The following is a 15,656-nucleotide window of genomic DNA, read 5'->3' on the forward strand; positions in this document are numbered from 1 at the left end:
CTCTAGCTGGCTGTGCCTTGCCACAGAAATAGCTCCTAGCTATTCCATTTTCCAAGCACCAGTGGGTTTCAATATCCTTTAAACACCAGGAATTACCTCCCCCTCTTTCCAGTTGGTACTGGCGTTAGCACAGCTCCTCTTATGCTTCAAATAAGTCACAGATTTTTTTTTTTTTCTTAGCAAAACGACTTCAAGTTTATTCACAAGGTTATCCAATTTCACCTGGCACACGTACCAAACAAAAAGTACCCCTGCATTCAGGTGTGGCACTGTGTTGTGTGGTGAAGAAACACAGGAGAGAAGATGACACCATGTCTCCATGGAAAAAGGATTTACTGCACAGGAGAAATGCCAGGGCACTAATGCAGGAGTGCAAGCAGAGCTCTCCCAAGTCTCTCAAATTGCCCTGACAATGATGTGCCTGTTGCACTCTGCCCCAAATCCCCTTCTGTGATAAAGCCAAGTATCAGCTTTGAAAGGGGAGGCCAAGGACAGAAGTAGAGAACATGACCTTCAGCAGAAGTTTTTAAGAGATTCTGTGGTACCTAGACACTTAGCTGGAGATCACTCCAAAAATAAATGGGCAGAGTGTCTAGTGACCCTGGCCAGTGCTCAGGAGGCTACAGAAAGGCTGAACTGGCCTGGGTTAATGGCTAGTCAGAATGCCATGTAAACAAGGTGCTTGCCCACAATGACAGGGTCCCAAAGAGCAGCAGGCCAGATGTGGAGCACTGTCCCAGCTGGTGGTCTGAACATTAGTTTCTCTTTCTCTGTTAATCCTGGTTACGGCCCATTTTGCCAGTCAGCCTCCGACGCTGAGTCTTGGTGGTTCGCCCTGTGCTGGACTTCTGGATTTTCTTACGTGGGCCTTGCCCATGTTGGGATCTCTTTCTTTTTGTCTTCTTCTGGCTGTGCATGTGCAGCGTGGCAGTAAGAGAAGAGATTCTGTGCAGGGCAGAAAGAGAAAAGGGTTTGGGGACCAAAGCTTGCAGACGGAAGGCAACACCACAACAATAGCTGAAGAGCTCTGTGTGGCCCAGCAGGAATGGATGCCAAACAAAGCAAGACCCAGGGAGATTCTAAGCTATGCGGAAACCTGCAAGTCTCCGTGTGCAGTGACAACAAAAACTAATGTTGTGAGCATCGTGCTGCCCAGACCCCACAGAGTAAAGCAACTCTCCACACCCTCAAAGCAGCTGTAAAACCTGGATACTGAAAAATGTGGAGAACGCCTTAGTTTCAGCTTTAGGAGCCTCTGACCTTCAGCCCCAGAGGGAAGCTGCGGAATGCGGCGCGGCGGGGGCGCGGGTGAGAGGTGAGCACGGCGCCCACCGCGCTGCCGGCCGCTCCTCCCGCGGCCACCGGGGCAGGCGGGCCGCGCTCCGCCAGCGCCGCCTGCCGGCCCCGGCCCCGCTGCACCGCGCCCGCCGGCGGCCACGCCGCGTGCCCCGGAACACAGCACTCCCAGCGGCTCCCAGGGCCCCGCAGGGAAGGCCTGAGGGAATCTGTACGTACTTTTCAGACAGGAAGGGGTTTCTGGACTTCTTGGGCATTGTTCTCACAGGCTTGTTCTCCACCTCTTCCTCTTTCTCTTCTTCAGATCCATCAGTTTTTCCCTTAAAAATAAAGCACTTTTGTGATTCTGGTGTTTCTACTGCCTTCTTGGTTTCATCCCGTGTTGTGAACTAACTAGTCACAGATGAAGATTTCTTAATTCTGCACACCCATCACTGTCCAAGTGTCACGGTTTCCTATTGCAGTCCCACAACCAGAGATGTTCTACAGTAATCCACCCCAAGATCCAAATCTTCAGCATGATCTTAACAGCCATGCGATTGAAGTTTGAACTTGAATGAAACAAAGGTCTTGGCTTTTGCTTAAATTACTACCAAGACGTCTCTGAGTGGACTTTCAGATTAGATGACCTTACAAATATAAGTACAACCAACACCCGAGAGTCTCTATGAAAGAAATACAAGCTCTTAGTTACTATGTATTCTGAGAATAAAAGAGACCACAAACAGAACTGAATGGTTTCCTTATTTGTGGTCCAAGCACGAGATTATGGAGAGAAAAATGCCTCCTCATGCTAACAGTAATATTTCTGACCAGGACACAGAAAAGAGGTCAAGGATAGACCATTTGGCAACGTCTGAAATCTTGCTGCTTGTCTTGTATCAGCCTTTAAAGTATTACACTGTTGCAATCCAGTCCAGTAACACTTTCATTTAACCAGGGTCAGTCGGGACTAGCAAAGGGTTCCAGAGTGGTGTGGAGCGAGCTATTCATACAGAACATTTCCTTCTCCTTAGAGGTCCAGTTTAAATTGTGGAAAAATAGAAAAGTTATGAGTTCCCCTTTTCATCCCTGTTCCCAGCCAGCTGCAAGGCCTTGGACATACTCAGGGACCACCAGCCCTACCTCACCAGCCCCAGGAGCGTGTACAGTTGATACAGAGAGGAGGCAAGTGTCTTTACCAGGGGGCTGCTCAGTCCCAGCTGGCGTGCCCCTGAGAGGTCCAGGTCGCTGATGGTGGTCACTGTTACGATGTGGTTTGGGTGGTCGATGTTCACAGACTCCGTCCGCGATGTCACCAAGTGCTCCAGTTCATCAGCCTCCTCTGGGAACACAAGAAATCCTGCACTGCAAAGTGCCCAACTTTTCACAGGATAAACTCACTTGTTCCTGATGCACCATGCTGGGCTGGGGTGACACCCGGCCTTGGCATGCAGGGATAAAGGGCAGAGGGCCTTGGCACGGCAAGCCTGGAGGGCAAGCTGCTTCTCCCCGCGAGGGGCCCTGGTGACACCTTGGAGATGTTCTCCTGCTCCTCCCTTTCTGTACGACCCCCATGATTATCGGGACAGAGGGCTGCGGGGTCACGGCTCAGATTTCTGCCCAGCTTGTCTGGGGAACACGACAGGACCGAGCAGCTGTTGTTGTGGGACAGTGTGCGAGCATCCCTGCCCCACCCCTCAGCACCCACTCAAGGCTGCCGGCCCACGGGCGCCCACCGCCCTCCCCACCGAGGGCCCAGCACGTACCGAGCGCCTCCTCCCTCTCGCTCAGCATCTTCAGGTACTCCTGGTGCCGCTGAGGAAGGGAAACAGGTCATGGGGCGCCTCTGCCCGCCCCTCCTGCCCCGCTCACTGCCCGCCTGCGAGGGGGGACACGAGACCCTTCCCTCACCTCCTCCTTGATTTTCTTCTCCTCTTCCTTCAGCTTCCGTTTGATCTCCTCCAGCGCCGCCTTTCTCCGCTCCACCTTCCGCTTGTGGAAGCCGGTCAGGTACTCCCTGCCGCCGACAACACAGAACCGCCCGGCTTTCAGCGACCGGGGCCGCCTTCCCTTCCCTCCCCGCCCCGGGGCCCGCCCGGCCTCACCTCCGCCGCTCCTCGTCGAAAGTCACCACCAGCCGCCTCTCGCGGCTGCCCGGGCCCTTCTTGTTCTTCTTGCGGCCCATGGCGGCCCCACGCTGCTGCTGCTGCTGCCGCCCGCCCCTTCCGCCGGAACGCCGGAGCTCTGCCCGCCGCCCCCGGCCCGGGCGGGACACAGCGCCCAGCGCCGGGGCCTGCGTGCGCCTGATCCCGGCCTGGAGTCCTGTGGGAGCCGCCGGCTGCGCTCCTCTTCAGCTGCCTCCCAGCGAAAGATCCTGTGGCGCTGCCTTGTGCGGCCGCTCTAAGCCAGAACATGGCAGCGTAGCACCCGCTCTCGCAGTGTAGCCCCAGACTCGTTCTGACACTCCCGAGTGTTTTGCATCTACATCTCTTAAATAAATGCCACTCTTCCGAATAGTTAACATCTGCAGTTCTTCAACTGAGCATTCTTCAACAGAGCTCTGAGTTTATTTCAAGCTATTGTCATTTCCTGGTGTTAGCAGTGCAGGTGCTGCTCCTCTAATCTGGGGAGGGCAGCTATGGAGATGGGTCTTGGCTCTGATGCTGTGTCCAAGTCGCAGCATCTGGCTGGCCAGCCATAATTTCTGTAGTGATGGAGAGAGGTACTGGCATGAGTTGGTGGGGGCATCAAGAAAGACTGCCATGTTCTGATGGCTTAGAGTGACATTGGCTGAGCTCCTGAACCTTTATTGCTCCCCTGTTCTCTCCTTAAAAATGGGTGTAATGCCTGTGTGGTGGCCGGCTGACTTAGGTGGAAGCTTCTGAAGTGTTGTGGGGGCAGCCAAAGCCAGCCCCCTCAGCCCACAGAGCATGACGAGTCCTGACAGTAGTCCTGTCACAGCCTGGCAGTCACTTGTCCACAGCCAGCTTTCCTTTATCAGCTTGCTTGCTGCTTTCGCTCTTTTCCTGGTCTGTCCTTTCACCAGCAGAAATGTGGAAAAACCAGTTCTGTGGTTAGTTGCTGCACTTCCCTCCACGCCCATGGGGCAGGTCTCCTGCTCCTCCTCAGTCCTCACGCACAGTCTGGGTGCACTTCAGCCTCCAGCCTCTTTGCCTCCGCCTGTGCTCAGCCGGCTCAGGTGCACCGACAGGCCTCTGTTCCCTTCCCATTTACCTTAACCTTAGGCTTCTTTGCCTTCCTCTTTTCTCTCTGGCTGCCAGAGCTTGTCTCTCTGGTGGCTCCTTCTCGCCTGGGTAACGCAGTGGCTTGGCCTGCAGGTGCAGGTAGCTGCCCTCCTGGCCCTGTCCTGCCCTGCCTGGAGGGACACCATTCTGAGGCGATGGCTGCAGGGAACGAGCGGAGCATGAAGGCCCTGAAGGAAGTGTGGAAAAGAGCAGAGAACTCTTTGTGTGCGGACTGCGGGAAGCCAGGTGAGTCCCCGAAGGATGCTGCAGGAGGAGTTGGAAGCAGGGAGCTGGGGCTGATCTCTAGCAGCCACTTAGTGCTGGCTGTCTGGACTGCACAGGAGCCTGGGCTGGAGAGAAAGGGGAGGCATTGCTCTGGGTATTCATTTCCTCTCCCTTCAGGTGGGTTGACGAGGGAGGAGAGAGAAGATGCTGCCATAGCACTGGTGGGAAGGACGGGGTGTGGGAGTGCCAGATTAGCAGGGGCTCCATAGCTGCAGCACCGTGGGTTGTAGTCATGTCAGATCGCAAATGCAAACCAAGGTCATGCCCAGTCAGGACCTGACAGGAAAGCTCGCAGTGAAATCCTAACTTCTCCAGAAAGAAGGCATGATTCAGGAGGGCATTGTCTCCGCCATGACTCAGCTCTGAACTGACAACCTGCCACAGCTGCCTGGGAAATTTCATTTACTGAAGGGCTTGCCCTCTCAGAAGGGTACCCAGTTTGAGATCCTACAAGTGCTGCTAAAACAACCCATCGTATACCTCCAAAAGGAGTGTACTACCCAAGCCAGACTAAGACTGGGCAAATTGGCACAATTTTGCCCTTTTTAATTATTCCAGGAGAGTTTTAGATTCAAGGTTGTTTTCCACTTCCTGAACTAAACACTGTTAGGGGGTTGCTGTGATGTGCTGAACAACTCCTGGGGTCTTTTCCCAGAGGTGGTTTCATTTTCCTCTGGGTGATCCTTTACACAAAGGGAGTTCACAGAGCACTGTGGGGTTTTTCAAGATACAGGTCATTAAAAATTCAGCAAAGTGATTAGAATGGGGAATGAGGGACCAATGACTGTGTTTTTTTCTGACTGGCATCCATGCCTTGGGCATTAATTACTCAGCTCAGATGAAACTGTGGTCATCAGCTCCCTGTTTCTCAGGACTACATTCTCAGGTGAGGCATATATCCCAGGGATATTCACCACTTCTAGTTATACCCTTTTCCATATTCTCAGATCCTGACTGGGCATCCTCTACTTTGGGTGTCTTTATATGCCTCAGCTGTTCAGGAATTCACCGCAACATCCCTAGCATCAGCAAAGTCAAATCCCTGAAGATGGACTACTGGGATGATGCTCAGGTGCAGGTGAGATCTTTATCCCCATGGGTAGGGCAGGTGGTTTGGACTAGGCTATACACTCAGTGTCCTGGCAAAATTAGTCCTTTGACCTCACAGAGTTGGAATGTAATCTGGTTTAATCAGTCTCTTTTCTACGCATGAAAATCAGGGATAACTCCTCACAACCCACTGGGAGAGGGAGGACACACTTGCCTTATGTGTCTCCGCATGTCCTGTTACTTTATGGCAAATGCAGAGCTCTTGCAATGGATCTTACTAAGGCTTAGGGTCTTTGTTGCTTCAGATTACTTGTTTTCCACTTGCCAAGACCATCCAGCCTCAATGTCTCCTCTTGATTTCAGCAGTCCAAGGGAAAAATCTTGGGCAATTCCATTCTCCAAGAAAAGTTTCTGATATAATACAACCTCTTGAGAAAAATGGCACTTATGAGAACTTGACTTCTTCCTGTTACAGTCCGCTCAACTCACTAATTTTTAGGGGACTGAAAATATTTTCTGGAGATCCAAAGAGAATAATCTGTGTCTTGTTGCTCTTTGGAAGAGGTTGGAATGTCCTTCCAGATGCCATTGCAGAGCTGTTGTCAAGCTCTCCAGGAGATGCGGGGCATGGCAGCAAATGAACTGAATGTGTGAGCACCCAGCCTTACGAAGTGACATTTATGGCACTCTATTGATTCAGGTGCAATCACTGTAATGTCTGAGAGTAGATGAGACCTTTGAGACCCACCTTCCTGCTGCCAGACTGCTGGAATGTTGCAATGGAGGGGAAAGAGAATGCTCCATTAAGAGTTTGATATGCATCTGACCCTGTAGTGGATCAGAAAAGAAAAGGTCCAACATGAGTGTGCATCAAAGGCAAGGCACTAACTCTCTGTCTAACTCTGCAGTTTCTGGCCAAGCACGGGAATGCTGTGACTAAAGCCATATATGAAGCTCACATCCCTATTTACTATTACCAGCCAACCTACCATGACTGCCAGTAAGTTGCTGCATGCAGAAGGAAAGGGGGAAGGGCAACTCTCTGTTCCTCTAATTCCTCTAGTTTATTTCTGAGCTACCTGTCCCCTCTCTCCATAGAGTGCTGAGAGAACAGTGGATACGGGCCAAATATGAACGCAAAGAATTTACTGAGCCGGGAAAACAGCTGCCATATTCTGATGGTAAGAGCAGAATACAGCATCATAACATCCTGCCTGTTGTCTTTGCTGGCAACTTCTGAGTGTCATGAGGTGTCAGTGTTGCAAATCCCACAAGCACTCCTGAGAACCCAAGTGGTCATTACAGGGTTTCGTTTTGGGGGTGTTAAATTGTGGACAACATAGGCTGGCACTGCCACTGGTGTTACCAGGTGGCATTTTTCAAAGATATTTGTTGTCTTGTTGGAGACAGACATCTGCCATAAGGAATATCTGTCCTGCTGCATGCCACCCCCTATAACCCAGTCAGTTGTCCTTGAATTGGCACTGTCAGCCCTGTGACAAAGGGCACTGGAGCCCAAGAACCTGCAGAGTCAGGTGGGAAGAGTTCTGGTCCCACACCAGAGTCTGCATGGGCCAGGACTCTAGTGTTCACAGGAGACAGCTCTCACACTGTCAGAGGTAGTAGTAGGCGCAGGACTAGGAGGTGGGAAGTATCTGGGAATGTCTTTTGGTGAGTGCTTATCTGCACTGCAAGCATGGGAACACAGCATCTTTAGTTGTAAGTCAGAAGTGAAGCGTCTCAAGTGTTTACTCTCAGCAACAGCCCATCGTGTTCTTTGTCCCAGAGGGGTGGCTGGGCCCCAGGCTGCATGCAGCTCTCTGGTGCCTACCATGCCTGTGAGGAATGCTTCTATAAGTGCCTTTTCTGCTCCAAGGGGTGAAGGAAGGCATCCTTTGGAAGCGAGGCCGAGACAACGGGCAGTTCCTACCCCGCAAGTTCCTCTTGTCTGAGAGAGAGGGATGTCTGAAGTATTTCACCAAGCAGGATGTGAGTATGGTGGTCAACTCCCACCTCAGTGTGTGCTCCACCCAGAGCAGTGGGGTCACAGAGATGTTCTGACTTCCTACGCATGTTTCTGAGGTTGCTTTGTTCATCCCAGCTCAGAGATGAGAACAAAACATATCACTAAGGAGAAAGGTCCCCTTCCTACTGTCAGAGTAACTTTTCCCCATGCTCTCCCTTTGTGCTTCCCTCACTACTGAGAAAAAGACTGATCTTCCATTTCACTCCTACCCATTTGCCTGGATGTGTAATCCTGCGCCGTTCGTATAACCAACCTCACCCCATTGTGAGCCAAGTTGGCAAAAACCTTTTCTCAGCTTGGTTTTGAGGAGGGCTACTGTTCTGCTCATTCATATCTCTGAAATGAGTGGGGCAAGAGCTAAAATGCTGTCACAAGGGAGGGAATGGCTCAGGGTAGGGAGAAGCAGGACATGCCATCCAGAGAAACCTGGACAAGCTCCAGAAGTGGGCTGATATGAAGCTCAGAAGGCTTGAAAAAGCCAAGTGCAAGGTTCTCCACCTGGTCAGGCCTCTGACCCTGCCTTACCCTAGGTAATCAGTAGCTCAGATCTCTTTCCTTCTAGGATTGCTCATGCATGGTCAATGCCATTCTGTTTTCAGGCCAAAGAACCCAAAATCAACGTTAAAATAGATGTCATCAATGCTACATTCCAGCCAGAGAAGATTGGGAACCCCAATGGCCTGCAGATCACCTATCTCAAAGACAATAAGACCCGGAATATATTTGTCTACCATGAAAGTGGAAAGGTATCTGGTTTTAGCAGCAAACCCTGCAAAGCCATTGGGGTGCTTTGAGGAGCTGCTGATATTAAATAGTATGAAGCATGGGTAGGATGGGGTGTGTGAGTGTGAGTTGCAGTAGGTAATAGGGTGGGGGTTCTGGCTCTGTGTTTGTGTATCTGTGAGAGAGTTTTGCTGCAGGGAGCAGGGCAGGAGCACTGGCTGAGTTGGTTTGTGTGGGAGGAGTTCTACAGAAGATGTGCTGCCTGTGCATGTGGGGAATGGGGCAGCCGTGCCGGCTGCGTGCATGTGAGGGAGATGCTGCAGAGGGAGAGCTGACTGTGCTTGTACCTAACTCAGGGCTGGGTGCAGCTGGGTGAGTTTAGATGCCCCTCTGTTGCTCTGGCTAAGCTTTCTGTCCTGTTCTGCCCTCAGGAGGTAGTGGACTGGTTCAATGCCATCCGCTCAGTGCAGTTCCATTACCTGAAGGTGGCATTTCCCATTGCCAGCGATAATGAGGTAAGGCAGCACTGGAGCTCCTCCTGAGCCTCCCGCTGCTTGCATGATAAAAGAGCTCGTTAGTTACTGTTATAACCCCAGGTATGGAAGTGGAAACTGCAGGGTAAAGACAGAGGGATGAGAAGGTGTTTTTAAAAGGGCCTGTGGTGGTCAGAAAATAGCTGCTCTCTGCTGTTTTGGAGGCAGAAGTGATGCCTAGCTAGGCAGTTTGGGAAATATAAATTTAGAAGGTGACTGAATTTGGGGGAAAGAAGGGTGGGGGAGGGAAATGAATAGCGAAGAGTCACAGCTAAGTGAATGATACTCTTGCCATTTTGTCAGATCAAAAATCGTCTGACCAGAAACTTCTTGAAGGAGGGATACATGGAGAAGACTGGTCCCAAGGTGAGCTGCTATGGTAGAAAAAATCAAACAGGGGCCTGCCAGAGCACCACTGGCTTTCCCTGCTTCAATGTTTTTCTGCTGCTGTTTCCTCATTCCCCCCTGACTCTTTAGACACCCGTGGGAAAAGTGTGTGGGCACCAAGGGAGGGGAGAATGAAAGGAAGGGGAAGGACACATATGAAAGTAGATGAAGCCAGAGTCCCTTTTTTCTCCCAGAGCAACAGATCTCTCTGCATGGGTCTGTGTGCGTGTGCCCTTACAGGTATTTAGTGTCCAGATTTCTCCTGTCGCAACTCTGGGCTCCTTCATCGAAGTTCAGGAGTTGGGGACAGCAGCTGGCAGTGAATCACCCGATACTGACCCCGCTCTCGCCTCAGAAAGGGCGAGGAGGAGGTTGCTGACGGCAGGGGCTTGCTTCTCGCGGTTGGGATGAGTTTGGGTATCCAGTCGCACTGCTCGCAGCAGAGGGCACTGTCCCCTCACACATGTCACCTCTTCACTTCACAGCAGAGAGAGGCCTTTAAGAAGCGCTGGTTCACGCTGGATCACCGCAGGCTCATGTACTTCAAGGATCCTCTGGTGAGAGGGCGATGGACCGCCGGCAGCTGCGGGCAGCGGTGCTGGGGGCAGGGTCACAGTGCGCACAGAGCCTGTGCTCTGCAGTGAGCTCGGCTTGCAGGTTTCCCAGCTGCTGTGAATGGACTCCAGGTCTTCCCCTTTTCACCCCTTTTAGTTCATCACATGCTTTCTGTGTTTGTTTCACTGCCTGCAAACAATGGGAGCAGGGAGGGCAGCAGTGTAAAGGTGGTGATGGGAGGGTGACACAGAGAGATGAGAGCAGCAGCTCCCCTCTCAGACCTCTTGAGATTCATGGCCTTATATTTTCCTTTTCACTACTGCCTTTGAGCACAGGCTCACTGCTCTTCTGAACCCCTGACCACCTCTAAAATCTTTTGCTGCTGCATTGCCGGTCCTCACACACTGTCCTCTTGTCCTTAGGTGCCCTGTAATTGTTCTCTTATTCTTCTGGGATTCCATAAATCACTGTCTTTCCCTCCTGATGTGCAGGACGCCTTTGCTAAGGGTGAGGTGTTTGTGGGCAGTGGAGAGAATGGATACAGTGTCCAGAAGGGATTGCCTTCAGGGACACAGGGCAACTTCTCTTGGAACTATGGCATCACCATTGTCACCCCTGACCGGGAATACCTCTTCACCTGCGAGACAGAGACTGACCAGCTGGAGTGGGTCAGAGCCTTCACTAGTGTCATCAACCAGGCCATGACACCACAGGAATATGCAAGTAAGTGCCTGGATGCTGTTTCCTTCCCCTCCTGCCACTGCCATTCAGGGTATTGCCCTAATGCACCACCTTTTCTCTTCTCTACAGTTGAAGCCTACTTCAAGTTTAAATCCTAGGAAGCCATGCAGGAATCTCACTATGACTCAACCCTACCTGGTCCTATTGGGTGGCTGTCAGGACAGGAGAGGAGATTGACATCAGAGAAACACAGTGCTCTTGGAGCACCCTTTGAAGCACTTTTGCCCCCATTGGATATCCACTTTGTTTTGAGGGCCTGATTAAGCTGCTTCTTTTCAAGTGCAAGATTTTGTGCGTCTGAATCCTCAGTACAACCTGTCCCTGTTAAATTGCTGTCATGTGGCTGGATGCTGACAGGTCTTACCTGTCAGTCAGGCCTTGAAAACTTTGGCACTTACTATGTTGGACGTGAGACCCAGCATCGCTCCTGCATGAAACTGCAGACAGGCACCCACCTGATGCAAGAAAAGAGCTGCCTGGCTGGAGCCAGGCACCACAGCGGGTTACAGGGACTGCTGGACTAAAAGAGCCTGTTCCTTTACAAGAAATACCATATCTGCGGGTGACAGAGATGTGAAACATCTAGATATTTGACCAGTTAGTGCAGTGGTTGAGAAAGGTCACTTAAAACATGTAACCTAAACAGCCAAATGTGAGGCTTGTTTCCTTCTGCCATGTATGGGCTTGAAAGCTTCTTCAGATGACATTTGTATGCAGACCTTCCACCAAATGCTTCAGAGAAGATTAAGAGATCATCTCAAAAATAATGTGGATATACATTTGGGTATGTGGATAAATAATGTGGATATACATTTGTGTATGTGGATAACGTGTGCATGCACACACAACAAAAAGTGATGGAGGTGGAATACTGCCCTGGGGAAGATACTGTGAGGGATTTTCATGCCACTGAAGATCAGCTGCCCAACTTGAGTCTCTATCAGACCAATGGAGAGGGGTTGGGTCTTGCAGAGGAGCTGATAAGGTGTATAGAGTTCAGAGTCTGCTGTCTCTACTAGAGCCTAGGGTTGATGCTGAATATGGTAATACATGGATCTCTTCTCCCTCATTTTCTGTATGTCAAAGGCCTGGCACTTTCATTCTGACCTGCACATTGCATATGTTTATCTTGTCCATCACACATACATATCTGAATGTTCATGTTCTCTTAGTAAGAGTTAGCCTAAAACACAAAATCAACCCATGATTCATGTCTTAAAGCTCATCTCTTGAAGGTCTCTTGGGAGAGCTGTGCTACACATGCTGGGAGGAGTAGCTGAGTTCTGCTGGTGACTGTAGTATCTGATGTGTTTGCAGTTTTATCAGGCAGTGTGAGAGAAGGTATCTCATGTGTTAAGGAGAGCTAACTGGAATTAATGAGACAACCAGTATTTTAATTAGCTCCTAAAGAAATAATTTAAAAATATCATTGTAATTTATTTTAACGTCTTAAATTAGCTGACATGTTAACTGCTGAGGTATGAGGTTGTTTCTTGGGAAAAAGTACAGACGATCAAACAAAAAGCTATAGCTGTTCATTGTATTTTCTGGGGCATGTGAACTGTGACTATTCCCGTCAGAGCCAAATGGGCAGACTCATGGTGCCCCTCTGCTTCTCTGGGGACCCCACTCTCTGCCAAGACCACCACAGTCTGTTGGGAGCATCAACTTTCTGGATGAGTAGAAGCATCTCTCACCCTATCACCATGGTGCAATGGAAATATCCACCTAAAAGTATATTTTCACTGCATTTTGCTGATCTCTCCTAGTTTGGAGCATGATTTTCCTGAAAACCAAAGGTCATTGCACAGTGAGGGGAGTACTGATGGGATGCCCCCTCCTCCTCCTGTTTGCCGCTGAATTACCACTACTGAATATGAGCAGAGGCATTTGACTCAGCCACTATGAAGCTATGGCACATCTGTCTCTGCTTAGCAAATTCTGTCCCACCGTGTCTTCCTTGAGACGAGGAGGCTCAGCTGTGAGTGAGGAGAGGGCCGGGTAGCTTCGGGCGTGGGTGTCATGTGCTGGTGCCTCGCTAGAAGGCGGTGGTGCCAAGCAATGGGTTGCTGCTCCCTGCTCTGCTCCGGGGCAGCTTCCCGGGGCTGCGAGGGGAGGAGCGGGAAAGCTCAGAGGAGGAGGATGGTTTTGTGGAGAGGAAGGAAAAATGGAGTCTAAAATATCCAGTCCTTTGTGTCTCTAGGAGCTTGCTGCTGACCTGTGGGCAAAGGCGGAAAAGGGCCAGGACAGACAATGTGAGAGGTGGTGGGCCTGCTTGCAAACTGGGGACTATATCCAGAACACCCAAACCTCAAAGGGCCTGAAGTGCTTGGGAGGGTTCTTTCAGTCTGGCTTGGCTGGGGAGAGCTATGTGGCTGCTCCCTGCCTATTGCACTTCCAGGGCTGGCCCCTGTTTCCCTTCTAAAGCCACAGCATGATGCTTTCCACCCTCCCTGCCATATTATGGAGTCTTGTCTCTCAGTTGTCTCCTGTCCCAAATGAGGACAACTGTACAAGGAGAAATGGGATAAAGAAAGGGAAATAAGAACAAGAAGGAAGACGGAGCAGGATAAAGGAAGATATGGGGGAAGAAAGCATGTCTGCCAGAAAGAGGAGGGAGCCAGTGGGGCTCCTCAGCTAGGGGCTAAAAGCCCAGCATAAATTTGGAACTGTATTCACACCAGTGTGTGAGGCTGTGAGTCAGGCACATTCCTCCATGCAGTGGTCAAGGTAGCTCTCAGGGGGTTGGCTCAGCGAGGCAGGGCCCACCTCTCCAAAGTCTGTCTGAGCTGAGCTGACAGATTTAGGAGCAGAAATCTACTTGTTCATCCACTGTTTCTGCGAGTCCAGCACACTCTGGAGAAGCAACAAAGTTAGCGAAGAAAAGAGACCTTTCCTCCTGGCTGGCAGAGGTTACCTTGCATATATTGGTCTTGAAGGAAAAGGCAGTGTCCCTTTCTTGGCTCTTCCATGGTTAAGGAAAACAACCGGACAGAGCTTGTGATGGACAACATCAGCAAAATGGACTGGTCAGCTGGAGGTGAGGAATAGACTTCTCTGGAGCACCCTGTCTGTGTCTGATGAACTCTCCCCATTCTTCCCTGGGCTGCTTTGCTGTTAAGGATAGTCGTGTCCAGTACAGCAAGGGTGGAAGGCAGGAGGAAGGAGCCAGTCTCTGAGAGCTTGATTTGCTCTTGCTTAACTTACCCAAAGATGTCTTACAACACTTCTCTCATCAGCCCAAGTCCTAGAGAGGATCCCAAGGGTGGCAGTTTCTTGGAGGAAAGCAGTGGTGGGGGTGATGACAGCAATGTCCTGGGAGGGGACAGCCTAGTCACGGGGCCGCTGGGTGCAGTGCTGCTCGTCATGTGCCTCACTGGGATGGTGGGGAACATCTACACAGTGGCAGTGGCCTCTGGCAGGGTGGCAGGCTGCTCAGCAGGCTCCTTGGGGGTCTACATGATCAACCTTGCCCTGGCTGACCTCCTGTACCTCTCCACCATCCCCTTTGTGGTTTGCACCTATTTCGCCCACGACTGGTTCTTCGGGGATGTGGGTTGCAGGCTTTTGCTCAGCCTGGACCTCCTCACCATGCACGCCAGCATCTTCCTCCTGACCGCCATGAGCCTGGAGAGGTACTGGGCGGTGGCCCAGCCCCTGCGGGCCCGGCGGGCCAGCAATGCCTGCCGCAGGCTGGCCAGCGCCATCCTCTGGCTCCTCTCGCTCCTGCTCACGGCCCCCATGATGGCGATGACTCAGCTGCGGGAGGGGGACGGCCCCCGCAAGCGCATCTGCGTCCCCACCTGGACGCCATCGTCTTTCCGGCTCTACCTGACCGTGCTGTTCAGCACCAGCGTCCTGGCACCCGGCGCCGTGCTGGGCATCGTCTATGCCCGCCTGGCCCGGGCGTACCGCTCCTCGGCCTGGGGGCTGGGGCTGCCGCCGCCCGGCCGGGCCCCGGCGCGGCGGCTCCTCTGCAGGATCTCTGCCATCGTGGTGGCCTACTGGGCCTGCTTCCTCCCCTTCTGGGCCTGGCAGCTGGCCGGGCTGTACCAGGGAGAGGGGCTGGGCATCGGCCCCACTGCCCAGGCCTACCTCAACTTTGGTGTCACCTGCCTGGCCTATGGCAACAGCTGTGTCAACCCCTTCCTGTACACCCTGCTTGCCAGCAGCCACCGCCGGCGCCGTGGCCACGCTGGGACGGGCATGGCGCGGCCTGCAGAGCCCTCGCAGCAGGCTGTGGGGAGCCACAGCATCCCCCTGGCTTTCAGGGAGCTCTTGGGGTCTGTGAGGGAAAGCGAGGGCTGAGCAGGCTGGGAACGTCTGACCTTTGGCTGGGTCATGTTGAGAAATAAAAGTGTGCCACCTTCCGTGCCAGCATGCAGTGTCTTCCATCAATGTTGTTGCAGTGCTTTCCCCTTTGCATGGCTGCTCATCCTGCTCAGCTGGGTGGGGAGAGTGCTTGTCTCAGGGATCCTGACTCTTCTCCTCATCCTGAATCCATCAGCTCTCACACACCTTGCAGCCTCCACCTTGCACAAGGCTGGGGAGTGGGTGGAAGGGAGCAGTCAGCTTCGATATGTCTAAATTATATATCTGGGGAACCTTTGCCACCCCTCATCTCCTTGCTAGCAACGGGCCAAGCCATAACAGTCAGGACAACAGTGAGTCATAGATTTCACAAGAACAGTGAGTCACTGCAAGAAACAGCCAGGCGAGCAGGAGACCTCACTAAGGTTCATACTCCTGTGGTAAAGCTACCACTGAGCTTTCTTCAAGAAACCGTCACAGAAAAATCTTTGAAGAATCTAAAGAAAGATTGCCAAGCGCAAT

General features: G+C 51.9%; 3 protein-coding genes across 3 annotated transcripts; 2 read left to right on the forward strand and 1 right to left on the reverse strand.

The window, feature by feature from the left end:
- Positions 1-316: 316 nt before the first annotated feature.
- NOL12 (nucleolar protein 12) lies at positions 317-3,488 on the reverse strand. Its single transcript, XM_054274856.1, has 6 exons — positions 3,384-3,488; positions 3,190-3,295; positions 3,045-3,093; positions 2,478-2,620; positions 1,516-1,616; positions 317-945 (listed from the first exon to the last, which is right to left on the reverse strand). Exons 1-6 carry the CDS (start codon positions 3,461-3,463, stop codon positions 774-776), a joined length of 651 nt encoding a protein of 216 aa, XP_054130831.1. The 5' UTR covers positions 3,464-3,488; the 3' UTR covers positions 317-773.
- Positions 3,489-4,379: 891 nt separating this feature from the next.
- Positions 4,380-12,288, forward strand: LOC128936938 (arf-GAP with dual PH domain-containing protein 1-like). Its single transcript, XM_054276243.1, has 12 exons — positions 4,380-4,495; positions 4,627-4,769; positions 5,756-5,886; positions 6,767-6,858; positions 6,957-7,039; positions 7,735-7,847; positions 8,484-8,630; positions 9,039-9,122; positions 9,444-9,506; positions 10,013-10,084; positions 10,574-10,805; positions 10,893-12,288. Exons 1-12 carry the CDS (start codon positions 4,380-4,382, stop codon positions 10,919-10,921), a joined length of 1,305 nt encoding a protein of 434 aa, XP_054132218.1. The 3' UTR covers positions 10,922-12,288.
- Positions 12,289-13,946: 1,658 nt separating this feature from the next.
- On the forward strand, positions 13,947-15,131 carry LOC128938478 (urotensin-2 receptor-like). Its single transcript, XM_054278758.1, has one exon. The coding sequence runs from the start codon at positions 14,037-14,039 to the stop codon at positions 15,129-15,131; it is 1,095 nt and encodes a 364-aa protein (XP_054134733.1). The 5' UTR covers positions 13,947-14,036.
- The last annotated feature ends 525 nt before the right edge of the window (positions 15,132-15,656 follow it).

The sequence above is a fragment of the Melozone crissalis genome, unplaced genomic scaffold, assembly GCF_028551555.1.
Source record: "Melozone crissalis strain CALT ecotype California unplaced genomic scaffold, PUWL_Pcris_2 ptg000004l_1, whole genome shotgun sequence".
Taxonomy (NCBI): Eukaryota; Metazoa; Chordata; class Aves; order Passeriformes; family Passerellidae; genus Melozone; species Melozone crissalis.

Coding starts and splice junctions, on each gene's coding strand:
- LOC128936938 (XM_054276243.1), top strand. CDS start 4,380: ATGGGGCAGGTCTCCTGCTCCTCCTCAGTCCTCACGCACAGTCTGGGT. Junction 9,123..9,443: donor CCATTGCCAGCGATAATGAG/GTAAGGCAGCAC, acceptor CCATTTTGTCAG/ATCAAAAATCGTCTGACCAG. Junction 10,806..10,892: donor GACACCACAGGAATATGCAA/GTAAGTGCCTGG, acceptor TCTTCTCTACAG/TTGAAGCCTACTTCAAGTTT.
- LOC128938478 (XM_054278758.1), top strand. CDS start 14,037: ATGTCTTACAACACTTCTCTCATCAGCCCAAGTCCTAGAGAGGATCCC.
- NOL12 (XM_054274856.1), bottom strand. CDS start 3,463: ATGGGCCGCAAGAAGAACAAGAAGGGCCCGGGCAGCCGCGAGAGGCGG. Junction 3,296..3,383: donor TTCGACGAGGAGCGGCGGAG/GTGAGGCCGGGC, acceptor TGTCGGCGGCAG/GGAGTACCTGACCGGCTTCC. Junction 946..1,515: donor AACCCCTTCCTGTCTGAAAA/GTACGTACAGAT, acceptor TGCCCTGCACAG/AATCTCTTCTCTTACTGCCA.